Consider the following 27,950-nt stretch of genomic DNA (forward strand, 5'->3'; position numbering starts at 1 on the left):
GCCCTGGGTCCCCACAGCGCCAACAAGCCGGCCCAGACTTCCCCGCCGCCCTAGTGGCTGGAAGTAGGTCGGTGAATTGGCTTGGAGAGAGTTCTGGTGAGGATGAGGAGGGGAACGGGTGCCGGTCTGGGACCTGCCAGTTCCTCGGGCGGAACAACCGTCCTCCATCTTGGCACTGGTCTGGGCAGCATCCCACCGCGAGACCTGGGAAGGGGGACAGGTTTGGAGAGAGGAGGAGAAGGGGAAGGGGAAGAGAGAGAGAGAGAGAGAGAAGCCGATGGCAGGGGCTCGCCGACCCTGTGGCATGCCACCATCTGGTCCTCCGTCAATTGGATGGCCTGGTTCAGCGATGTCGGGCGGTGGCACTGGACCCACTGCACGGTCTTTCGTAGAAGCCGCGCCACGAACTGCTCCAGCACCACGCGATCGATGACTCCCTTGACGTTGCTTCCATCGGCCATCAGCCACTTGCGGCACAAGTCCCAGAGCTGTTGCGTGAAGTCGAAGGGCCGGCCGGACTCGTTGAGGGCCAGAGTTCGGATCCGCTGACAATGTTGCTCCGGGGTCCAGCCGACCCGCTGGAGAATAGCGCACTTCAGGTCATCGTAGACCAGGAGATTCTGGACTGGCAGTTGGTGGGCGGCTACCTGCGCCTCCCTGGAAAGCAATGGCAGGAGCCGCATTGGCCAGTCCGCCTCGGGCCATCCCTGGACCTCGGTGGACCTCTCAAAGAGATCGATGAACACCTCGGGGTCATCTTGTGGCCCCATCTTCGAAAGAGGCACGGCGGCTGCAGAGTCGGTGGCGGGGGTGGGGACGGCCCGAATCTCCCGGTCTACCCAGTTCCGGAACAGCTCGCGGTCTTCATGTTGGGCCTGGAGGAGAGCCTTGAACCTCTTCTGCTGCTCCTCCCTCACAGCCCGCAGGTCCTGATGGGTTTCTTGATGAAGACCGGTGAGCGATTGTACTAGGTCCGCAAGTGGCGTTCTTGATGGAGTCTCCATGGCGGCGGCGTTCTTCTTCCTCCCGGGTTTCGGCACCAGTGTGGTCAGGTTCGTTACGTGTAGGATTGGGGGTTGAAAGGAAGAAGACGGGGTCGGCGTGACTGGGACTTGCAACTTTATTTCTCATACACAATAATAAACACAAAGGACGCACGTGGGCGTATAACTTCACACTCATAAATTCTCAGGAACAATATCCCTCGGATTCAGCTTCGTTTTCTCAGTCCTTGTCCTCGCGCAGTCCCAGTCCAAGTCTCTCTCTCTCTCTCTCGACTCTCTCCCCGCAGCGGCTTATATGCAGTACAATTACTGCAATCAGACACAGGTGTTAATCATCTGCACTTGACCTACTTACTCACCGCTCGGCTCCGCTCTCTCTCTCCCGCTACAGACCTCGCAAAACCATGCCCCCTCCACCACAGTGATGTTTCACTCGTAGTTACCGCAGGAAGAAAACAAAAGAATAGGAAGTATCATCAGCAAAACTTGAAATGGCTCAGCGATTTACTGCAGAACAAGTGCTGAATGCAATCAAATATTAGTGTCACTGTCGCCTGATGGTGGATCTGGTGAAAAATCTGTCAGCGATCAAAATATTTGAAGATGTTGATGATAGTTTTGATAATATGTTTAAGATCGTGAATATAAGCCAGATGTCACGGGTATCCAATGAAGAAAGATGAGGAAACAGGATACAGTCAAAATAGCGTTTACTGTAGATTCATATGAACAGCATGACATCAAACAATAACTGACAAAGGAATGAACAGAACAGGGAGTATAAATACACAGGGTGAATGAGGGAACTAAACAGGAACAGATGGAGAAGGATTAACTAATCAGAGGACGCTGTAGGGGTGCAGAGTGAAGGCGCAGCCCGAATCCCGGAAGTCCGTGGTGTAGTCTGTGTGTCAACCTCTGGAGGCCGACCTGGAGTGACGAGGGAGCCCAACGGAGTTTCCTGTTAGACAGGGCGCGGAGGCGATGAATGAGTGGTGAGCCGAGGCTATGGAGATATGGGCCTGGAGGCCCGAGGTATAGCCGGGGACTCTGCCTCTAGCTGAGCTGGTGGCAGGGAAGCCCGAGGCACAGATGATGAGCCGCACGGAGCAATGTGGAAGGGATAGAGCCGAGGAGCTGGACAACATCAGCTGTGCCGACGGATCCAGGGGACTGCCGTGACCAGCAATGGAGACAGGACCAGGAAGACAGGACCAGGAAGACAGGCAGGGATTCCGACAGAAGATGATGAGGACTCAAGGGTGGGCACTTGGGTGGGAATTGGATCCGCGGACCACAAATCGATCAGGTTACAGTCCGCTCCTGGCTCTAAGATGGACTGACCCGCCTGCATCAACTCCGGGACCTTTGCATCCTTCAGCTCTGGAATCATTTTGGTGGGCACCTCTCGCTCGCTGTTTGTAGGGAACAGGCCGCTGTTCCGGATCATCCAGACCAGGTATCCCAGATACGGCCGGCTCTCTGGACGGAGATGGAGGTGCAGTGTGGCTGCCTCGGGCTCGCTGGCTGTGGAAAGAAGGACATTTTTCCGGAGCATCCAGGCCAGGTATCCCAGGTACGGCCGGCTCTTTGGAAGGAGAAGGAGTTGCAGCATGGGTGAGCCCATCTTTTGTTACTCGTTTTGAGGGTCAGTTATTCTGTCACAGGTAATGAAGAAAGATGAGGAAACAGGATATGGTCAAAATAGCATTTACTGTAGACTCAATTGAACAAATGAAGGAACTAGTCAGGCACAGGTGAAGAAGGATTAACTAATCAGGGACTAACGAGAACAGGTGCAGACATGACAAAACGTAATTGTGACACCAGATGCTGAATGTACTGGGAAATGAGCTCTGACGAGGACAGTGATGATGGTATAAAACATATGCTCAAACTGAACCTTTCCCAGCTCCAAAAATGTAATAAAATATGCTTTATTTTATTCTTCTGGAACTGTTACTCTAATATCAGGAGTTTTATATTATCACGACAGGCAGAGATCCATCCGTGTTAGATATAGATCCAGGTCGCTAAAGACCTAAATATGTAATAATGATTGGCAAAAAATCCATGCATTTAAGGGTTAAAGAGCTCAAACATTTAAAGCTGCAGAGGACATAACTGCTATGCATAGCGAAAATAAGCAGTGATATTGTGCACTGGTGTAGACACTAATTGTTAAGTACTCTTTATCATTGTTCTTGATATGATCAGGCCTTTAGTCTAGTCAGAGGTTGAATCAGTAATAATTTGACTTGAATAAAACAAGGGAATTAAGATGCTATAACATTAAACACATAAACTTACATGACAAAACCTTTTGCAGTGTAAAATAGGTTTGGGAACCCCTTTTTTTGGGAATTTGTACTGAATGCAATGATTGGATTTTTTTGGTCCGGAGACTTCCACAGAAGATATATGTACATGTTTTAATATTTAGACCACTTCTACTGATTGCTATCAGTATGTGAAGAGAGTTTCAACCAGTAGGCTATAACACAAATGTAATGTTTCTAAAACAAATTTCCTATACCCTACCTTTAAAACAAAGTAGTTACTGATTGTTTGTTAAAATAATATGTAGTAGTATTGTTTTATAGTATTGGATTGTATTTATAGGCTTTAAAAAAAGATATAGAGTTAAAGTCATTAAAAAGGAACTTTTGCAAGAATTGTTTTAAATGTATTCATGAAAGTATTTATTTTTTTTCTTTTAATTATGAATTATTATGAATATAAAACTCAACACTTGACAATGGAATTGTATTCCCTCCCCAAAATATGTATTGTATAAAATTACTAAAAGAATCAATAATGGAACGAAAAACATTAAATGCCTTGCAATGTCCATTAATAACTTAAAACTGACATGGCTTGAATAAGCTGGTTTCACAAGGCCATTGTCATTGTGGGAATGAATGTGTAGTCCAGTGATCCACTCATGGCAGGTTAAGACCTCCAATGTAAGCTTTCCTCAGGAAGCGATGATAGATGATGAACTTTCACCTCTAGGTCAGGAAGCCAAGTGACTCTGGCATGTCAGTACTCGCTCTGCTTGATTCATGTGGCATCTGATATCAGAGTTGTCCTTCATCATGACTTCTCTTTTAGAAAGATGTGTCATGTTCATAGTAGTGGGACAATTGTTAGTAACTACTGCACAATGCATTGTGAAAGAGGAGTCTGTCTTGATTTTTCAGAATTACTATGTATAATAGAATATTTCACATATAGACAACTTTTGCTCCTACTGGCATATTCATGGCTGTACGACATGAGGGGGGAAATGAAGAAGACAGAAGTGTCAGAAGCACCTTGGATGCCATAATTATGAGGTAGCTTTTGGAATTCCTCTGGAGGCTCGTCTCTCTGGGATCTATCACAAAGTCCAAGCTTGCTGCCTTTGGAACAGTTCAACATGTGCCAACAGACAAAGGGAGAAAAGATAAACAAAGGTCCGGGAGATCAAGATTATAGAGTTAGTTTCCTCAAGCCACTGTAAACAGTATCACCACCATTGAAGCAAAGATGCCATAGTTTTTATAGAGCTGTTATATTATAAGAGTGTCTTGCGATGCATTTCTGAGTCAGGTTGAAATGAATGGCCTATCATTACAGAACCAGTCTGAACCCTTATCAGGACATTTCATCCATCACAAATTGGCACAATTGATACATTCTTGTCCATTATGAAATTGCAAGTCTGTGTGGAAAACATTTTTGCAAACCTTCAAAATCTGAAAGCTGATGTGAAATGTAAGGATTGTGCCAGCATAAAATAGGGTAGAAGCAGGACAAGTAATATACACTGTTCACTGTTCAAGCTTTTGTAAAATAATGTGACTTTATTAAATCTAAATGTGTTAAGTATGTGATACATTTCATTGGAAATGTCAGAGGCACAGTGGAATTGGCTTAAAATAAGTCATGATTTACGATTTCACAGAATTTATTGCTAAAGTTCAATAAGCAATGTTTCAGTAGTTTTCTTTGGTTACAGGCCTGCTTTTACTCAGTTTTCAAATGATAAAGCCAGGCAAATGAAAAACAGCATTTATTAACAAGGAGGCAAACAAGGGTATGTTTGTTCTGAAAGTGAAGAAAAAAATATTGAAGTCAGGTTTTGAATTTCTGGGATGAAATTACGAAATGTTACTTCACAGAAACAAAAATAGACCTGAACAGTACATCACTTTACCTTGATTAGAATGAAATTACAACACTTATTTTACAGTGTCCTTGTTACATGTTACTTGTACTTACAATATTAATAACAGTAATTTATGCATAATTACATGCAACAAACCCTAAACCAAACCCTAATCCTTAGCCTTATAGTAAGTACATGTTGTTAATTAATATTACTCAGTACTTAAATATATAATTACACTGTAACAATGACACCTTAAAATAAAGGGTTACACTTTATTTTAAGGTGTCCGTGTTACAGTGTAATTAGGCATTTATAATTATTTCTACAGTAACTACATGTAACGTGTAACAAGGACACTGTAAAATAAAGTGTTACCAAATAAAGTGTAATCTATAATCATTTTCATCTTTAATTGGTCAAAGTATGCGACTTACAATGTACTTTCACATACAATTCCACTTCCTATTGTCTATTGCTATTCACGATTAAAGGAACAGTGTTCATAATCCATTTTGGTTGCCATCTCTATTGTATGTAAAAAATAATAATAATAATTAAAAATATTCTTAGCTCTTCCTCCAGCATTTACAAGATTTTCCGTCATTTTTCTCAACACTTCACCGCCATTGACAAATTTTTCTGCAATCCATGTTTCCACTGTTATACGGTATGGGCGCTGTTACTGAAATAGTACACGATTTTCTCAGCCCTTCCCACCCCCCACTTATCCGCACTCAAGTGGCTGGCTGGCATCTTTGCTGTCAGAGAAAGAGTTCAAATATCTTCTTTTGTGTTCCACAGACGAAAGAAACTCATACAGGTTTGGAACAACATGAGGGTGAGTAAATGATGGCAGCATTTTCATTTCTGGGTGAACTGTACCTTTAATTGCAGCAAATATGGTATAAAGAGAAAGGACACATTTTTCCTTCTGTTGTTAATAGTCAAATATTTTCCTATCTTCATCTAACAGTAATTTACCTGCTGGTGAGGTACAGCTAAGCCATATTTACTCAAAGTATGCTATTAGATTAACATAAACCCTCTGAACAGAGATGGCAGATCAATCATTGATGTTTACAGAAGAATTGTGAGCGGGGGAAGGTATGGGAGAGAGCGCTGCTGCTCAACAAAAGGCCTATAAGCTGATTGAGCCCCCTGTTAAGCCTCCTCCCCAAAGATCCAGGCGGGAAGTTGAGTAAAGTGGGTGTCTGCTGCTGCCCTTCCTCTGCCTCAGGCAGGGTCAGAAAGACCCCCTCCCTCGGGCTTCATGCGATCGCATGCTCCCAGTCACATAGGCAATGGCTGCAGAGGAGGTGTTCATTTGTCTGCTTACACACACTCAGATGAGCAAATGCATGACCCACACCATTGCCACAAGTCAAATAAATGGTAGGGTGCAATTATTTCTTCAAACTACCTCTGGAATGATCTCTTTATAGTCATTTTGTGAAACTGCAATTCAATCACAACAACTCTCGAAAATAGTTTTAACATGTTAATATGACAATGTTAATGTGTTTGGCATTGACAGACTAGATCTATTATGCTGCAGAGACCTATGGTGCTATGGAACCTAATCATCACTGCAGTATAGACAAATCCAATACAAATTCATATGAGTGAGGTCGGACGAATTCATACAAATTAGTTACCTCGTACGAATTGGTCATAAGATAGCGTGGGATATTTTCTAAATGTCGATAAAAAACTATTGCAAAATGACACCGGAGCAACAGGCAATATCAACAGGTGAGTAGACACTCAATGGAGACTAAAAAAAGCTGGAGTTCCTTTATGGTAGTAGGGGTAGGCCAGTTTCTTACCGCTTCTACCTTCCCCTTGTCCATCTGGATGCTTTGACTGCTGATGTTGTATCCAAGGAACTGCACTGAGGTTTGATGGAATGAGCATTTTTCAGCTTTGAGGAACAGATGGTATTCTCTCAGGAGTTGCAGGACCTCAGCAAAGTGTTGGTGATGTTCGGCCATACTCTGGGAGTACACAAGGATGTCATCGATGTAGACGAGAACAGAACGGTGGAGGAACACCCGGGGTACCTCATGCATAAAGTCCTGGAATATGGAGGGGGCGTTGACTAGTCCATAGGGCATGACGAGATATTCATAATGGCCTGTAGGGGTCACGAACGCCATCTTCCACTCGTCTCCCTCACGTATCCGGATGAGGTTTTAGGCACTGCTGAGGTCCAACTTGGTAAAAACAGAGGTTCCGTGGAGATGTTCTGCCGCTGGGATGAGGGGAAGTAGGTAACGGAACTTGACGGTCATCTTGTTCAGTGAGCGGTAGTCAATACAAGGCCGCAAGCCTCCGTCCTTCTTGGCCACAAAGAAAAAACTTGAAGCAGCAGAGGACGTAGAAGGGCGGATATAGCCTTGTTAGAGTGCCTCTTCTACATACTCTTCTGCTCGGGAAGAGACAGTGGGTATATCTTCCCGCGGAGGCACTGGCTCATCCGGAGTCAAATCGATGGTGCAGTCCCATGGCCGGTGTGCAAGCAGCATAGAGGCTTTCTTGGGGCAGAAGACGTCCCTGAAGGGGGCGTAGCAGGTTGGTATGTCAACTGACTGTTTCTCTACGGGGCTTTCGATGGAGGTAGAGCTGATAGGAAGAGCCGTGGAACTGTGGGAACCAACCTGTGACTTGGATGGGAAGCCCTCCGGAGAACAGCCCTTACCCCACTTCAGGATCTCACCCGTCTTCCAAGAGATCACAGGCTCGTACTACACAAGCCACGGGTGCCCTTGGATCACATCAGCGGTGGAGTGCTCCAGAACTGGGAGATGAAGAGTTTCCAAGTTATGTGAACCCACTTGCAGTTGTAAGGGACCGACACTGTAACAAACTTGTCTCTTGCTCAGGGGTCTTCCCATTATGGATTAGACTTGGTTGCTGGTCGGGTTGGTGGTCTTTGGAAGTGTAACGAGGTATGTACGTTCGGGGAAGAAGGAGGCGGGAACCGGCGAACAATACAACAAACTTTAATTAAATAATACAAACAAAATGAAAGTAAAAGCGGCAGCCCCTCACGGATGACTGCCGCGCACATACATAAACAAAATGTAAACAAAATACAAATTAAAGTCCAGGCCTGGTCCTCTCTCGTCCTTCACTGTCGTCGCTCCTCCTTTATACTCCCGTCACTCCTCCGTGAGACACGAGGCCAATGCGGCACGCAGCTGGCGCTCATCATCATAATAATGACCGCGGCCTCGTCCCGTTCTCACGGTCCCTCAGCCTCGCTGCTCACCACAGGAAGCTTGAGCTGACGACAGAGGGTCCCGGAGATAAAATTCCCAGCTGACCCAGAATAGATGAGGGCATGGACTGGAATGGATATATTGGCTGCAGTAAGAATAACTTCGGTGGTGAGAGGCAGCAACAGGCAATATCAACAGGTGAATAGACACTCAATGGAGACTTGATATCCAGTAGATGTGAGAGTGATGGAAAGTCTTTGTCTTACAGGTGCAGGGACTCAGAGATTCGGAGAAGAGGAGACCAGGTTGGATGCACACACCTTGACCTTTGACAGATGATCATGGAGAATGAAGGTAACTCTTGGAGGTAAACGCTGGAGAATAGTACTCAGGAGAAATTGCTGGAGATACAGGTAAGTAGTCCGTGTAGCATGACAAGACCGGACAAATAACTGAGGTGAGGTGTGTGCTTATAAAGCCAGTTGATGAGGGTGCAGATGAGGTGCAGGTGTGCGTAATTAATACTCAGTGACTGGGTGTGCTGTGGTTGACTGGTGAGAGAGCCTGGCAGATCTGTCACAGAAGTAGGTTTACATTATCCCAGCCACTGCACTAGCCATTATTTTTAATCGAAGGACACGCAGGTGTGTTATCCAAGAATTGATGGAAAGAAAGCCCCTTATACTTGGGAGCGGCCACTTATGAAGTTTTTCTAGGTGTTTCTCCTTCCTATCTGCTTCGAGGTCTTGATAAATTGTGGCATTTATTTGTTGCTTAGAATCCAGTTTTCCTGTAATTCTTTTGTCTTTTAATAAAGAACACTGTCTCGTCTTCTGTCCAAATATACCGCGGCATCTACGCCAGGTGACCTTTCCATTGCAGTTTTGCGAAATATTCCTTTTTCGAATTGGCTGAAAAACTACCTCATGTGAGCGTAAAAACTTTTTTGCGAAATTGGCATGTTTCCATGGGCGTATTTTCAATTCGCAATTTCAATTTGCACAATATGAAGGGTAATTGACACAGCTTGTGAGCAATTATGCTGCTGCATGAATAGGCATACATAAATCCCGTATAGCAGGCAGGAGGAGCTGGGGGAGGTGGAGGGTTTCAGAGGAACTTTGATAGCGCGCTGAAGAACTAGCCTACAGCCAACACTAAACCAGGCTATTTAAATGTTGAGAAACAATCTCATTGGCTGCAGAATTTGCAGAGGCCAATCAGTTTGTGTCGTGTAGTAAATTATGTAATGACTGAACTTGAAATATGTATTTTTGTTATCCACCTTATTTTTAACGTTAGAGTGGACACAGATATTTGTCAGTTGAATGTGCGAGGCTTCCTGTGTCATCTGCTTTTTTTAAAATGATTTTATTTACAACTTTGAAAAATCATCAATTGTCCCATTTTCGTGTCCAAAAATAAGGTGGATAAGGGGGATGCTGTAAATCATGTTTGGTAGAAAACGAAAAAGACTTATAGCATATGTTAACCTGTTAAGTATTCAAACATTCATTCCTATTGGGATTCATGTCAGCAGGCGAATGTGAACAAAGCAAAGACAAAGAGATATAGAGTGAGAAACTCTTCAGTCTTCCATGCTCTTTCCTGTGCATTGTCAATTACTTCCCCATCCGATGGCTCTACACAGACACGAATGTGGGTCACGAGGCACACAATCTTCTCCTGATTGACAACTAGTAAATACAGCATTGAGAAAAGGTTTTAATGATCCTCCGAGATCTCAGACCAACCACAATGTGCTATTCATCTCTAATGAGGAGTAAGTGTGTCACAGAGCGTTGGCTTGTTGTCTTTGGACCTCCACAGCGATAAATTTAGCATCCTTTGGAGGCAGCGTTGTGGGATCACACTGAAATCCAAGTCTTGCCTTACATAACAAAAGCCTTTCCGTAATTCATGACACCGACCCGAATTGCTCCATCTCATTTTCCAGGTTCCCATTGTTTACGGCCTCATCGTTGTCCCGCCTTCCACACCGAGAGTGTGTCCGTCCTGGAGCGTTCCAAAAGCGGATGACATCAACCCCTCTCCTGATCGACAGTGCAAGCAAGGTAAAGGGTCACATGGCAGCATCACTGAGTCTATTGTGCTGCAGTGGGAAAGCCACACGGACTGTAATGAGCTGGAGGGCTTGGCTATAATCTGCCAACACTGCTGCAATATAAATCACAGCATAAAAAACACTCTATAATAGCACATTGTTCGAGGCCAGTAAAAGCTGGGGTCCAAGGCACTATTTTCACATGTTTGGAATGAAAGTGCATTTTTGATGCATTGTACTGAGCTTGTAAAAGTGCTCTTTTCACGAGTCAGGTGAGTTTACGCAGCAGAGTACGCTTTCATGTTTCCAGCATAGTAGGGAGAGCTTTATGACCTGCTGATACACACATATCTTTTTCTCCACTGTCACGGTTCCTGGAAGAAGCTCGGACATTCCTGGTCTCCTTCGCGCCGAGCACCCTTCTCTGCTTCCAACTCACCAGCCATCCTGGGCGCTCTCCATTTCACCTGGGATCACAGTCTGAGCCCCCTGGAATGTGGGATTGATGGACCTGTACGTAGTGCAGGCCGTTTGAGATATCCGAGATGACTCGCACACTCCTATCAGTGACACCCAATCATCGGGATGCGAGCGGTCAGGGGCACATTAGGAAGTAGATTTAAGACATTTCTGATTAAAAATGCACCACCAAGTCAGAAGATGGAGCCTTTCATTCGGTAGAAGTAACACTAGTCCAAAATGATGATGATGGACTGATGGGATTAGCAAGCTAAGCAAAACAGAAATTGATGCATTTCAGTATGATAGCTCACATTTTAACAGACCGTCACTGCCAAGAGGGAATTAATAAGCACTCTTGCTGACAGCCTCATGCAATCTGTGAGCAAGGCTGGCATTTTCCAGCAACACAGTGAGCGAACGCAAGACATAAATTACAGCATGATTAAAGACCCTCCTGAGAGATGTTTATGTATTTTATGCATGGTTTTGGTCTGCTTCATCCCCGTTTATGCGGATGTGATTGCCTTTAATTATTGAGAGGCATCTGATAATGCCAGATGACTGCACCTCTTCTTTTAAATTATGATGTAGACGTCACGTTGAAACTGCATTAAAATAAATATAGGCTATCTTTTAGTTCGGTAATAGCACATTTCAGGCTGCCGCGGTGCGCTCTCTCTCTCTCTCTCTCTCTCTCTCTCTCTCTCTCTCTCTCTCTCTCTCTCTCTCTCTCTCTCTCTCTCTCTCTCTCTCTCTCTCTCTCTCTCTCTCTCTCTGAGACACGCTTTTAGGCATCTCAAAAGTACAAAATACGGGTAAACCATCAGTACTCTTTTCGGCGCTCCAGTCGTCTGTGGTGACACGCGTCATTACGAGGTTGCGGTCTGTGTCCGCGCGCTGATTGGTGAACACCGAGGGTGTGCGCGCATCATGGGCTGGCTTTACAGACCCTGAATCCCTGATTCAGTCCATGCTGCGAGGTAGGCACAACCTAAACCACCGCTCCAAACAGGTACAGCAACACACCGAGTCTCTCCTAAAAGCCACATATTCCCCATACAGCTGAGTACGGGCACTTTGTGCACCCATTGAAGCCACACAATCATTCGCTCTTTCATTTCCTGGAAAGCAAAGCTTTGAGAACCGAAATACCAGATTCTAATTTATAGGCTTTCTGTTGTGAAGAACCATGCCAATAGCATTTGAAATGCTTAATAGGCTATAAAAGCTTCGACAGTCTAACCATGTTTTATTCTCCTCTCAGCACGAGAGTATGTTGACCAAATATATGTCTGCAGCTTCATCGCTGTTCATCTATTTTTCTCCAACGCGTGGCCGCGCAAGAAACGTTTCGATTCTCAGTATGGTGAACCGTTTTGACATGTATTGCTTAAAACTAATATGTTAATACTTTTATGTTATTACTTATTTATTGCTTATATATATATATATATATATATATATATATATATATATATATATATATATATATATATATATATATATATATATATATATATATATATATATATATATATATATGAACAATCCTAACACATCATAAAATATAATATAAAAAAATATATAAAAGTAAAACAACATAAAAGCATGACCTAGAATGGTAGGTATCTAATAAATAGTTAATAGTGAAATTTAAATAGATGTGGATTACATAACTCTATTAAAACATAAGTATTAGGAACACACAATTGCCATATTCACAATTTCTTAGTAGTCCCACATTCATGAGGATGGCCTGCATCTGATTTGAGACATATTTCTCATTTGCAATGGATTTGCACAATTTGCAGTGGATCCCATTAGAGTATGGCCATAAACCATAATTCTCAAACTTTTATTATTAGAAGAATTGGTGATTGATCACTAGTGAAAACATGTATTGCATGGACTTCATATAAAATAAGTAAAATGAGGCTTAATAACAACTAAGCCTTGATTCAGATGTGTCTATATGCTGTGTGTGTGTGTGTGTGTATGTCAGAGTCAGATATGCACACATGTCTATATGCCTTTTGTGTTGCTTTGTGTAAGTATGGCAGCTGCCTAGAGGGGGTGGTTTGAATGATGCAATCCCTGCCATCCATTAGCAAATTTGTCCCATTTTCTGCACTGTGTGGAGTTGGCACATTGTGACAGCGGGACTATATAATTAGCTCTGAGTTTTCAAAAACTGCAATGTAAAAAGTCACATTATCATTATGTCGTTTTTTTCATGTTCATTTGCTGGGTCACCAATATACCCAGCAGCAAGCAGAACAGAATGTGCCATTCCCTGTCAATGCCATATTTGATTTTTTATTTGATTTTTTAGACTCACTCCTTTATACATCTCCTTGATGTAGGCTACTATAGATCACTGAGCATTTTGTGTACATTGTCATATAATGTTTACTTATTCCAAATGCTTCTTTTACTATATTCCATGTATTTATAGCAATATCTATCCAAGTAATCTATAAAGAGTTGATCAAGATTATTTAGTTGCAATCTATTTAATGTAATGCAGCATGAAAGTCAAATATTAAATATGAAATTGTAATCGTATAAAAAGCTTTATAGTCACAGCAATGATAAACACATTTTTTTATTTCTATTTTGTTATGTTTATTTCATGGTAAGGAATAGTACTTATGAGACACCAGACTGTTGTAAGGAGTCTATCATTATAGATATTGATATAGAGGATATTGCTCAGATGTTTATTAAATGCTGCTTTCATGCTGCATGAGCATTAAATATATTGCAACTAAATCATCTCAATAAATTCTTTATAGATTATTTGGATAGATATAAAGCTATAGTAGAACACATACATGGAATATAGTAAAAAAGCATTTGGAATAAGTAAACATTATATGACAATGTACATAAAATGCTGAGTGATCTTTATAGTACAATACAGGAGGGAGTCTAAAAAATATGGCATGGATTTGCACATTCTGTTGTGTGCATTCCATTGCATAGCCTGTCCTACCACAGACACGGTACACTTTCATGACTTAATTTCTTCAAAATTCATGGATTGTAAATGCAACATTTAATAAACATTGTCTTTTCTATCTGAGCAATATCCTCTCCCGATCAATATATATAATGGTAGTCTGAAGACTCGCGTGCTCTCGTCCTTACACCGGTCTGATGTATCATAAGCACTTGTAGAGTAAATACCCACCCACTCTAACACATTTTACAAGCTTAGTTTATGGCAAGTAGAGACAACTTTCGCCAGACACACCCCTAAAACTTGGACGTGGTGGTCTGCGTCTCTGATTGGTCGGGAAGCACGACTGACAACACCTGCTTAACTCCTTCATCCAAATTGACACCCGGACTCTAGGAAATATATCCAGCATCCATCCCTTTTCCACTCTCACACGCTCTCTCTGTCATCTCGACCAGTATCCACACCAGATCCCAGGCTGACAGCCTGTTATTATTTATCGAGAAAACTGAGTGTAGAAATGTTGATCAGATTTGCACTAGCCCTGCTACTTGTCTCCGTCTTGGGGGAAGTGGTAGGGACGGATAATGTTGATGTTCACGAGAGTCACCCCGAGAAACCGGCCAGTCAGAAGGGACGTCTCTCCTTACAAAATACAGGTAAGAGAATGCAAGTGTTGTGAACCTGCGAGGCGTCTCGTGAAGCCCGAAGTGAGTCTTGTGTGTGCGGGCACGTGCGCGATTTAAGCGCAAAATGCACATCTCATCACGCGCTGCGCTGCGTTTTCCGATTACGCCGTAAATCCGGAGCACACGTAGTAGAGAAATCCAATATCTTCGTAAACTATTAATAGCACGGCTCAAGGTATGCGAAGATATTCGGTGACATAGCTGTCAGGTTCGCGTGTGTGTCTTATTTTCGAGCGCAGAGTGGATTTGTGTTGACATACGACATCCTCTGCTCTGCTTATATTTTATTATCATTAAGTGGCGATTCAAAGTGCTCGCGCGATCACTAGAGCATCAAGACGTGCGTAACTTTTGTTGCATTGCGCGGACAAGCAAGTTAAACCTGTAATGTGGATCTGAGTGATGCAATGGTTCTACGTGTTGCACTAGAGGTGGGTCAAATGTAACCTTTCTCACGATAGCAGGGCGATCCAATCCTGTGCATACATGACAATGAACCAAGGCAGTCAAATCAGGCATCAGTGGGTGATAACTTTTGCATGGGACTGACTGGTTAATTTCACGCAAGATCAATGTCACACATCCCACACAAACGCCGGTCAACAGCTCAATTTACCTGTGCACCTCTATAAACACATTGCAATTCATTTAGACTGGATATAAGACTATAAAACTTGTCATATACTGTTTTGTCCAACTGATATACTTTAGGAATACTGAATATGAATCTTTAGGTGAAATATTTTGGAATACTCTTTAAATAAGGATATTTAGGTATACTGTAAGTGAATTTATTTTTAGAGTATTTTCATTTAGAATATTCTCTGTGAATTTGAATATTTCTCTGAAAATACTGCCCACTCATATCTGTAACATTAACAAAATAGTATGTTAGTGTTCACGAAAAAGAAGAAAACCATGATGTCTCACTGTCTTCAACTTTGTTGTGTTAATGTGTTTGGCAGTCAGATTGGCTCAAATAATGTAATGTTAGAGAAAGACAAACAATCAAGTCTGTATTTCAATTGAGGGTCGAAGTAGCCATTGCGAGATCCATAAAAAAATAACATTTAAAAAAAGTGCAACTTGTAATGCGATTGCTGCATGAACTGTTTGCCTTTAGCTACTGACACAATGGGTTTTTAAAATGTTACATGAAGTCGACTTAACTATTTTCCTTGCATTAGAGTAAATATTTTTTTCCTATTACAGCACAGAATTTGTTCATTTTAAAATAAAAGTCCTTAAACTGGCCATATAGGTAATCTTTTTTACCCCCTGGTTGCCGTAGTACAACTAAAATGTTTAATCAGTGTAATTCAATGCAGGACAAACAGGCAGCATTTCTCTTACTGCTGACACGGCTAACAGACACATTTCAAGCTATTTTATAAAAACTGCTGATGTGGTCATGAAAATACTACTGGATGTCTGTCTTTATGAGTAGATCTAATGTATCAAACAAGCACACTCTCTAAACCAGCAGGTACACTTCCCTTTGAATATCAGTACAGTTATTGGTGAATCAGAACCGCCTTTACCAGTTCTGATTAAAAATCAAAAGACGCTTAATGCTGCCCTTTAATTGTGTGTCGCAGATATAAGTGGAATTGGTGAGAGAGTGACTAATTCATAATCATATTTCCATATGCTATTTGCTAGTCTCTATTGTCCAGGTTATTTCCTAAATCTCCACAGCAAGGTAAAGCAATCTCGTCCTGCCCTATATACGGTTAACCTTGCTTTCCCACATCTCAGGCAGTTACTGCAAGATGCCTCCCAGTTTGATGGACTTTAATAGCATACCTTAATTACCACAGCGCTCTCTCTGCTAAATTTGTCCCCTAAATACAGTTCTTCAATTTTCACAGCAGAAACAAAGCCCGAAAATAGGCCTCAGCATTCATGTGTGTGTGCATGATGTAAAAGGTTGTCAAGTACATTTCTAAAGCAACTTTATTTCTTATATAAATATAGACCTGTTGTAGAAATTGTTTTGGAATATGATGTCTAGAATCAAGTTCTAATCTGCGTGGCATTCATATAAATTCTTTATTTAGCTCTAAGCGACGTGCATTCTCTTTCTAATCTCTACAGCTGAGATCCAGCATTGTCTTGTGAGCGCAGGAGACGTGGGCTGCGGTGTGTTCGAGTGTTTCGAGAACAACTCTTGTGAAATCCGCGGCCTCCAGGAAATCTGCATGACCTTCCTGCACAATGCTGGCAAGTTTGACTCGCAGGTAAGCTCATGGCTGCCCCAGTCTCCCATGGGTTTCATGTCCCTCAGACTGGAGGTCTTCTCGGGTCCTAAAATCTGTACCCGACTCGAATCGACCCTAATCACTTCTTACCTGAACCGTGCATAAATTAATTATTTTGAAATAAAAAACCCGAACCGAGATAGACCCGACCCAATGGCATTTATTTTCGAACCCAACTGGACCCAAACGTAAACAGCATTGACGTAAAAATCCCGGTGTCCTGCTGACTGATTTGGCCATCATTTCATTTATTTATTTACTTATTTATTATTACTTCATATTATTACCTGCCTGATGGATACAAGTTATTTCTGAGTTCGGCTTTCAGCTGTGACCAGTGGATTGGAAAAATAAACGCTTGTTAGCTTAAGAATACATGTCCTCAAAGTTGTCGACATAACTCGAAACATTCAACTTTTTCTCCTTACTAGAGGGTGTGAGAGATGCCACTTCCATTGACATTGTTCACCGTAATCCATGAAAATATCTAGCCTGATGGTGCTCGTTGAAACGGTGGGCAAAAATGAGTCTAAATTCTAAGAGTCCATTGCACGTAGAAGCACGGATTCAGAGATGACTTATAAAAAGTGAGATAATAATGTTGTCATAGGTCCTGTTTACACTTGGTATTAAAGGGATAGTTCACCCAAAAATGAAAATTACCCCATGATTTACTCACCCTCAAGCCATCCCAGACGAATACAATCAGAGTTATATAAAAAAAATGTCCTGGCTAATCCAAGCTTTATAATGGGAGCCAAAAATTTGAAGCTCAAAAAAGTGCATCCATCCATTATAAAAGTAATCCACACGGCTCTGGGGGGTTAATAAAGGCCTTCTGAAGCGAATCGATGGGTTTGTGAAAAAAATATCCATATTTAAAAACTTTATAAAGTAAAATATCTAGCCTCCGCCAGACCACCTTCCGTATTCAACTTACTCTGAAAATGTAACACCTCTCGCAGTTCAAAATGTTTACGCTATGTCGGATGTCATAGTTACACCAGTTACGCTTTTTCCGTAAATTGAATACAGAAGCCGGTCTGTCGGAAGCTAGAAATTTACTTTATATTTATACTTTATATTTAAATATGGACATTTTTCTTACACAAACCCATCGATTTGCTTCAGAAGGCCTTTATTTTTTTTTTATTTTACAGACAGACATACAGACCAAATTAGTGCAGTAACAAACAATCTAGTAATTCCATAATTCCAGAAGTGAAATAAAAATGTGTAAATGTATAGGTGTGTGTGTGTGTGTGTGTGTGTGTGTGTGTGTGTGTGTGTGTGTGTGTGTGTGTGTGTGTGTGTGTGTGTGTGTGTGTGTGTGTGTGTGTGTGTGTGTGTGTGTGTGTGTGTGTGTGTGTGTGTGTGTGTGTACATAAGCAAAGTAACCATTAATTATTTATTACCATCTTTATTAACCCCCCTGAGCCGTATGGAGTACTTTTATAATGGATGGATGCACCTTTTTGAGCTTCAAATTTTTGGCTCCCATTATAAAGCTTGGAAAAGACAGGATATATTTTTTTTTTTATAACTCCGATTGTATTCGTCTGAAAGAAGAACGTAATATACACCTAGGATGGCTTGAGGGTGAGTAAATCATGGGCTAATTTTAATTTTTGGGTGAACTAACCCTTTAAGATGCGTCTTTGGTCGATCGGATCACAAGTAGATGAGAGAGATGTATTATTAGCATTTACACTACGAAAGCAATCCGGTCTAAGGGATTTTTGATTACCTCTGGAAGTGGTAGAAATTGGACAAGCTCAAAACGTTTTAGAACCCGTTTACACCTGTATTTAGTGCCGTCCACTTGTGATCCAATAGACTAAAAACGCATTTTAACTCTTTCCCCCACCAGCGTTTTTTTTTTTTTAAGTTGTTAGTCACCTCCAGCGTTTTTGATAATTTTCACAAAAATGTCATGGCCCCTAGAATATTTTGTTGTATGAATATCTAAACATGGAATATATCATATAAAGAAAGAACAGACCCTCTGCTTTTAAACAACAACAGAAACAACAAAATATATATTCTAGCTTCATGCATTCTTTTTTTTATCAACACTTGAATGTGGGTAAGTTTCATGAAAAAAAAACATTTTGAGCAAAAAGCTGAGAAAATCGCGTTTTTGTCAAAGACTACATCTGGATCGGATTCAGAAAGATGATCAAAACACAGGTGTGTAGATTGAGTCCATCAACACCCCCAAAGCTTCACTATCGCTCATCCTGGGTCGACATTTCATTCAGTAACATTAGGCAGTTTTGATATATATGCTGTTTAATGTTGATGATTGCGTTATTTTACATATGCATGTGATTACATATGAGATCGCTTGTTTCTGCAACTTCATTGCATGTGTTTTGATCAGGAGATTCAGGACTCTTTTAGAAGAAAAAGCACCCCCTAGCTTATAACCGTGAAAACACAGGCGGGGAAAGAGTTAATGCCAGGTGTAAACTTGGCCATAGAATTGTTTTAAAAAAAAAATTGTTAAATGCCGACATAGTTGAAAAAAATTCAGGTCTTCTCAGGTCCATTCAGAAAAAGCACATTTATTTAAAATGTACCCAAGACCCGAGGCCACTAATACTGAACCCGACCCGTGTCCGAGGCACTCGTCGAAAGTTTTGGACCCAAAGCTGCTCGGGTATTGGGTCGGACCTCAGGTTTACAGATCCAAGTGGACCCGTGAAGACCTCTACCTCAGACGCATCCAGAGGATGACCTTGCAGCTGGCCCGGCCAGCTGGCACTGCCTCTAATATGGCTCGTGTTTCACAAGGTGCAGGTGGATTTGAAGCAGAGGGTTTCAAGCTTGTAATGCTTGTAAGATGTGTGTCTGTACAGAGACTTGCCCTATTAGAACAGAGAAAGAAAGGCTGTTTATGACTGCAGATCTGATAAGACTTTGTCTTAAATGCTCACAGGGCAAGTCCTTCATCAAGGATGCTCTAAAGTGCATGGCTCACGGTTTAAGGCACAAGTTCAGCTGCATCAGCCGAAAATGCCTGGCCATAAAGGAGATGGTCTTCCAGCTTCAACGGGAATGCTACATGAAACACAACCTCTGCTCAGCTGCTAAAGACAATGTCAATGTCATGGTGGAGATGATACATTTCCAAGACTTATTTCCCAAAGGGTAGGTATCACGCTCAGCATATCAGTTTTCTGTATCTCCCTGCTCTTGTTTGCACATACTATATGGTTTCCTGTTTGTGTGTTTCAGTATTGTTTGAGGTTTTGCGACAATGAAAAAAAAAAACATAAAATCGTTAATGTCATTTACAGTGTAATTCTAATACATTATTATTTTTTTTATATTTGACTTTCAATTATATTATAAAATAGGCCCATATGATTTATTCCTATGCTGTACAATATATAATATATTATAATATAATTTAATATAATATAATATAATATAATATAATATAATATAATATAATATAATATAATATAATATAATATAATATAATATATCCAAAAGCCTTCATTTCGTATGAAGACCTAACTTAACTTTGTTTGTACATTGGGCCTCATTCATGAAACACGAGCAGAACGAATGTGTGTAAATCATTCGTAAAACCATTCTGACGTAAATTTTCGGATTCACGTTGGTACAAAAATGTTAGTTGGTACAAAATACATTTACACCTGCTCCCTACCACGTGTAAATTGCGCGTAAAACATTTGAATATCTGTGTTCTAATTTTGGCATTTTGATGCACTGTGTACAATAATAATAATAATAAAAAAAATTGGGTAATAGATCCTCACGATCACTTTTTACCCAGCTGTCCAATCACAGTGGAGGAGGGGCGGGACAAATACTACACCGACCAATCATCCTACTTGTACAACGACTGAAGAACAATGGCGAAGTAAATATTGCTGGTTACTGCATTTTTATATTCAGTAATATTGTTCTAAATTAGATACTATTAACACATTACTGCCATGGATATTCTGTATCAGCAACCAAATCATCGTAGCTGGATTTCAAGCACCACCAGCTGGCCATTTTCAGAAGAGCACCAGCTAAAAATGCTTTGGTGGACACACGATAATTTAATATTTATTGCTAGGCATATGGCCAATTGGTCTCTTTAGCATTTATTTACGAATGTTTGGAATTGATTAATATACACAGGTTTAACTACCGAATCCGTGGTATGCGATTTGTTAATCCAGAGGTGAGTTTTCGTAAAGGCCCATTTTACGCGCAAATTACTCTGAATTTGCTCATATATTTATGAAAATTTCATGAATGAGACCCATTGTGTGTAAATCTTTTTTTTTTTTACTCCCCTGCTTCTTCTTACTTCCCAGAAAAACAGATGCCATATCACACTTTTGATGGCATTTCATTAAAGAGATAGTTCACCCAAAAATGAAAATTAGCCCATAATTTACTCACCCTCAAGTCATCCCAGGTGTATATGACATTCTTCTTTCAGACAAATAAAATCGGAGTTATATTATATTAATTCCAGGCTAATCCAAGCATTATTATATCAGTAATAGTTGCTCTGGTTTTGAAGTCCATAAAAAGTGCATCTGCCCTTCAAATAACATGCTCCACGCGGCTCTGGGGTATTAATAAAGGCCTTCTGAAGCGAATCGATGCGCTTGTGTAAGAAAAATATCCATATTTAAAACTTTATAAAGTACACTTTCGGCCGACCTCCTTCCCTGTTCAATTTATGGAAAAATTGTTGAAAGTTCCCCTGCCGATCGAAAGACTAACGCGACCAGGTTTGCTCGTCATGACGTCACGTACGCATCTTGAGTTTCACTTTCAACATTCAACACTTTTCCACGGAAGGCGGTCGGCCGAATGTTTACTTGGTCAAGTTTCAAATATGGATATTTTTCTTACACAAACGCATCGATTCGCTTTAGAAGGCCTTTTTTAACAGCCCGGAGCCGCGTGTAGCACGTTATTTGACGGACAGATGCACTTTTTATGGACTTCAAAACCAGAGCAACTATTACTGATATAATAATGCTTGGATTAGCCTGGATTTTTGTAATATAACTCCTATTTTATTAGTCTGAAAGAAGAATGTCATATACACCTAGGATGACTTGAGGGTGAGTAAATTATGGGCTAATTTTCATTTTTGGGAGAACTATCCCTTTAGGTGTTGACCACTTCTGATGGCATTTCATTCCAAAACTGTCTGATTTACATTTAATTTTAAAGAATGTTCATAACCAAACCGTTCCGGTTCCCATTGAGTTCCATTGAATTTTTGACCATACAAAAAATATAATTGAAGTAATTATGAAAGTCAATAGCCTCTTTTCACAGTAATCCCAGTAAATTACCAGAATGACCAACCTGATCTAACGGCAATTCGTACATATTTTACGAGGTGGCTAATTTGTATGATTTTTCAAAAAGTCTTATCAGGAAGGACGGCTCCTAATCCCGGCCCTAAACCCACCCATCCCTGGGGTGTAGACAAATCGTACGAAAACGTTGAGTGACGAATTAGCCACCTCCTTAAAATACGTACAAATTGCTGTGAGATTGCTTTGGAATAACTACCTAACCTAACCAGTAAATACATAAATATACTGTTCACACTGCTCTGGCTTTCCAGACTATTCACACATCAGCACCAAAATAACGATAAATTAAATCAGAAATTATCTTTAAACACTGCGTCTGCATGATGAATGAAAAAGAATGGGTCTTAAGTGTGACACGTTGAAAAAGTGAGACCTGCCGCAATCTAGTGCATATTTGCATAGAAAAACAGTGCAGAGTAATTGCGTCTTCCCCATAACTTTAATTATTGGCCCAAAGCAGACTTTTTACGTTACCGCATTCGGCCCTCATACTCGCTCATACCGGTAATCTTCATTCTTTGTACACACACAGCATTATACTCGTAATTTACTGGTAATGTTGCAATTTCTCATACTGGTAAATTGCCAGAACTCATTTACCAGTTTTTTTTTTAAAAGGTCCTGTTCACACAGGACGCCAGATTTACTAACAGCTTGTGCCAGCGCAAACCCATTTTTTGGCATTAAAAAGACTACTATCAGGATTTATTAAAGACACAAAGTGAAAAATTAGCACTGAAAAGACGTGGATAGGGTTATATTTGCGGCTGACCTTATTGCATATGCTTTAGTAGGAGTTTCCTATAAATGAATCATGCAAGATGATTTACTAAGGTTTGTGCTCGTCAATTTACTGGTGTTTGCAACATTATTTACCGCCCCAAAAAAAGCACGTCTTTAACCAGACGCTTATAGAAATGATCCGGCTGCATCTGTGTTCTTTTCCACGTTGTCAGTAGATCACGCGCATAAATTTTCACTCCCATCTGCGCTTTTTTGGAATTGCGCTCTCATGCTAATTAAACCTGGCCCTTAACGGTAATTTACTAGTATAGACTGTATGTGTGAAGGGGACGAAACTGATACCAGCATTCTTCAAAATTTGGATGGCAAAATGTGATAAAAAAATTAATAAAAAAAAGATTGTTACAGTTAGACATGTGCCGGTAAACGGTAATACGATATACCGCAATAATGAACATGCACAATATTGTTATCGTGGGCACTTCAAAATACCGTGAATAATTATTTATTACGAATTATTCAGATTTTTAGAATGTATTTTAAGAATACTTTACCCATCAACCGTTTAAAATGAACAACGCGTCAAAGAGGAATGCGCACTGATGTAAACAGACCGTTCATGAGCCGAGCACATGGCGGAAGGCGTGAAGACGCACTGAAGTGCACATTCACTTTCAGACAGCAGAGGGCGCTGATGGAACAGCAGAAATACAGCCGTTTCCCCAGTAACCACAATCCGGTGCTCGTCATCACATAACCTAATACTTAAAGACTTAAAGTCATTTTCAAACGTAATTTTTTTTTTTAAGTTTTAAATTACATGCCCTAGATATTGTTTGAATATGTTCTGATTGTTGTTCAATCACACACTTTACAATATGGCTCCATTATTTAACATTAGTTCATTCATTAACAAACTGACAATGAAAAATACTTCTAAAGCATGTATTAATCTTAGTTAAATGTACATTTCAGCATTTAATAACACATTATTAAAATCAAAAGTTGTAACTGTATTATTTAATGGACCTGAGCTTACACTAACAGTTGCTTTTTTTAACTAACATTATCAAAGAAGAATAACTTCTGTAAAAATGTAGCTATTCACTCTTTGTTAATGTTAATGCATTAACTGGTGAGACATTATTGTAAAGTGTTACCTATTGTTCTTTATAATTCTTTAGCACTTTAATCTGTTTCAAATATTTGTTTACTTTATACATTTTTGTGTATTGCTTTATTGTATTTAAATGTTTGGTTCTTTTGTTATAAGAAAGTTTTTAAACCTGTTATAGTATGACAACACTTTTTTGCAACTTTTTTTTAAATATCGTGATAATACCGTATACCGTGATAAAAGCTTCAGCAATTAATCGCAACATGAAAATTTGATACCGGCACATGCCTAGTTACAGTTCATCTTTATCTCAAATAATTGTGATTAGATTGAATAACCACCATCAGACTATTAATCAATAATCGCGACGAGCCTATTTGCGAGTCAGGGAGCTTGTTTATTAAATAAATGCTGTTTGATGACATCAAATTCAAGTGTGTTATTTTCGGTTAGCAGCATGTTTCCAGGCAATTAATGTACTTTTCCATTTAAAAATACATGTGGGAGCTGTGTGAAGTTCTGTAAACGCAGTTCATTTATTTATTCGTCTGAGGGCCTTGAGGACCAGCTATTAAACGTCTCTGAACATTCTCATGAAAAGTCGGTGTATGGTGACATGACCTGTCATTGCAGTGTCTTGCACCTTTTTTCCAGCGCTGGCCTTTGATGCACACAGCGTAAAAAACTCTAGACATTTCCGTTAGCTTTTTCAAGTAGAGCAGCGATCGCGGCAAGTCACTTTTTTACGACTGACCGCTGTCATCCCGCTTTCTTAGGCCGTACGTTGAGCTGGTGAACATCTTGCTCGGCTGTGGAGAGGAGGTGAAGGAAGCCATTACCCGGAGCGTGCGTCTGCAGTGTGAGCAGAACTGGGGCGCTCTGTGCGACAGCCTGAGCTTCTGCACATCCATCACCGCTGCTCCAGCGCCAGGCGGCCTTGAGCGACGTCCGGCGGTTTCCTCTCATTCAGAGGGGGAGCACCACAAGGGCCCTCGACAAGGAGACAGGGACAAACCTGGCAAGGTCGGGTTCAGTTCCCACACGAAAAGTCGGAGCCAAGGCCCACGGCGCGCTGGTTCAGACACCGCCGTCGCCGCCGAGCGGGAAGAGTCGAAAATCAGTGACATTCGGAGGTGAAATGGCAGGATCACCTAAATTGACCATGACACCCCAACCTCCAACTTAACAGACTCAGCAGACCTCCTAATTCAACCCATCCACCCTCACGTCTCCACACACTCATTCCAGCACTCCCAAACTGTACATTTTTGCAAGGGTAAATGTGGTGCAGCTTTTTTGATACTCCAGATTATAGGACAGATTAATTTTGTAGAATTCAGTGCTTTTATTTTAGTTCTAATACAGCATCTCTATTTCGCAAAATCATATCCTCCTTAAGATTCAATCACTTTGATTTATTTATTTCATGCTTTATGCAATGTTGGAATATAAACCATGTACATATAAATGTATGTATATCTATATTTATATAAACATGTCTAAATATAGCCTCCATATTCGGTAATGATTTACTATATGTAATATAGTGCAAAGAATGCTTGCTGTTGTATTAGTTACATTATTGCACCAATTACGCATTTGACTGTAGATATGTAAGATATGTTTGTTTGTCTCGGAAATGTATGTGTAACTGTTATTTGAAATACTTGATTAAATACAAGCTGTACAGGATTGAAGTCCAGGTCTAGCACATACAACACTCTGCTTTTTAGAAAGAAAAGTAATTTCACACACAAAAAATGTCCAGTAACAAGCTTATTGTGCCTTGAGAATATCGCCCCAAAATAAACTGTGGAACCCAAGCAGATGCATTGTAGTAAAATGCCCAAATATAACAGGCCCTTATTTAGTTGTGTTCAGCATTACATTCAGATGTATGTCTCAAAGAAGCGCCCTGATTGTATCACTTAAGTCTATGTATGCTGCATTTCTAGGCTTTGCCCAAACGGATTAGTTCAACACAGGAACAACTTCAGCTTACAGTGTCTCATGGAAAGCAGGCCTGCCTGTATTCTGGCCAAATCCACAGCCAGCCACTAGTGTTTCCAAGTAAAAAATAGCAGTTTTCTCCCAGAGCCACTGAGAAGAGCCAGAAGCTGGAACTGTAGTTGGCTGGCCTTAGACCCAGAAACTAGGTTAAGTCTACACAAGAAGCTCAGGGCATTACTGACAATAACATCGAAATTATTGTTTACTATAGGTTTGGGCCCTTGCCACGTGATTGGTTCATAAAATGTTTGGATTGTTGGTTTAAGAATAAGCAGCGGCTTGTATAGTTCTGCTATTCATCAGCCTAAAGATTATAGTAGTTACTTTGACCAGTCATATTTTTAATTCGCTCAGGTATTCCAGTGAACATGAGGGCAAAATATCATCAACTTTGGTTTTAACCCTGGAAAACAGAAAAATCTGTGTACAACAATTACATGGAATGATGGGTTCCTTATCACTACAGATAGCATGTTTTCGAATTGTTTTAGAAAAATAAATACTAAAGCTCATTTCTTTTGGATGTGTCCTTCTGGATTTTTTTTTCACTTACAGTATTTCATTAAATTATTTTTATTATAGGAGGTCATGAATGAGTAATGTATAATATGTAATATATTATTTTATATATTAATATATGTTATAGGCAAATATTTAGCATTTGTAAATATATATATATATATAATATTTGAATATCAAAACTTTATAGCATTAAATCAGCTAATTGTGGCTGTTACTAGTCGGTTTAAAAAAAATAGTGTCTTATGAATTAAAATTATGAGTTGGACTATAGGTCAAAATTTCAGGGTTAAAGCTCAAATACATATTTTGCTAGCTATACTGTATGTTAGCTATGTATATGTATATTTTTTATATATACATTTGATAAAACATGCAATAATCATTTACAAACCTAACAGGGTTGCATAAATTATATATATATTTATATATATTTATATAGATTTAATTTGACAGTTTATTTGTATGATATTTAAATACAATTATATTTAGTGCCATTAAAATATACACTGATCAGGCATAACATAATGACCACCTCCCTAATATTGTGTTGGTCCCCCTTTTGCTGCCAAAACAGCCCTGACCCTTCGAGGCATGGACTCCACTAGACCCCTGATGGTGTGCTGTGGTATCTGGCACCAAGATGTTAGCAGCAGATCCTTTAAGTCCTGTAAGTTGCGAGGTGGGGCCTCCATGGATCAGACTTGTATGGTCAGCACATCCCACAGATGCTCGATTGGATTGAGATCTGGGGAATTTGGAGACAAAGTCAACACCTCAAACTCTTTGTTGTGCTCCTCAAACCATTCCTGAACCATTTTGCTTTATGGCAGGGCGCATTATCCTGCTGAAAGAGGCCACAGCCACCAGGGAATACAGTTTCCATGAAAGGGTGTACATGCTCTGCAACAATGCTTAGGTAGGTGATAAGTGTCAAAGTAACATCCACATGGATGGCAGGACCCAAGGTTTCCCAGCAGAACATTGCTCAAAGTATCACACTGCCTCCGCCGGCTTGCCTTCTTCCCATAGTGCATCCTGGTGCCATGTGTTCCCCAGGTAAGCGAGGCACACGCACCCGGCCATCCACGTGATGTAAAAGAAAACATGAATCATCAGACCCAGGCCACCTTCTTCCATTGCTCAGTGGTCCAATTGTGATGCTCACGTACCCACTGGATGCGCTTTTGGCGATGGACAGGGGTCAGCATGGGCACCCTGACTGGTCTGCAGCTATGCAGCCCCATACGCAACAAACTGCGATGCACTGTGTATTCTGACACCTTTCTATCAGAACCAGCATTAACTTATTGAGCAATTTGAGCTACAGTAGCTCGTCTGTTTGATTGGACCACACAGGCCAGCCTT

General features: G+C 40.7%; 1 protein-coding gene across 2 annotated transcripts; it reads left to right on the plus strand.

Annotated features, from left to right (window-relative positions):
• Positions 1–11,776: 11,776 nt before the first annotated feature.
• Positions 11,777–26,582, plus strand: stc2a (stanniocalcin 2a). Of its 2 annotated transcripts, none has more exons than XM_079838655.1 (4): positions 11,777–11,888; positions 16,657–16,799; positions 19,762–19,973; positions 24,830–26,582. In XM_079838655.1, exons 1-4 carry the CDS (start codon positions 11,879–11,881, stop codon positions 25,188–25,190), a joined length of 726 nt encoding a protein of 241 aa, XP_079694781.1. In that variant the 5' UTR covers positions 11,777–11,878; the 3' UTR covers positions 25,191–26,582. The 2 variants fall into 2 exon arrangements, with proteins under 2 accessions (XP_079694781.1, XP_079694780.1); XM_079838654.1 differs by lacking the exon at positions 11,777–11,888 and adding an exon at positions 14,198–14,529.
• Positions 26,583–27,950: the final 1,368 nt, after the last annotated feature.

Source organism: Gobio gobio (assembly GCF_949357685.1).
Source record: "Gobio gobio genome assembly, chromosome: 16".
In the NCBI taxonomy this organism is placed as follows: domain Eukaryota; kingdom Metazoa; phylum Chordata; class Actinopteri; order Cypriniformes; family Gobionidae; genus Gobio; species Gobio gobio.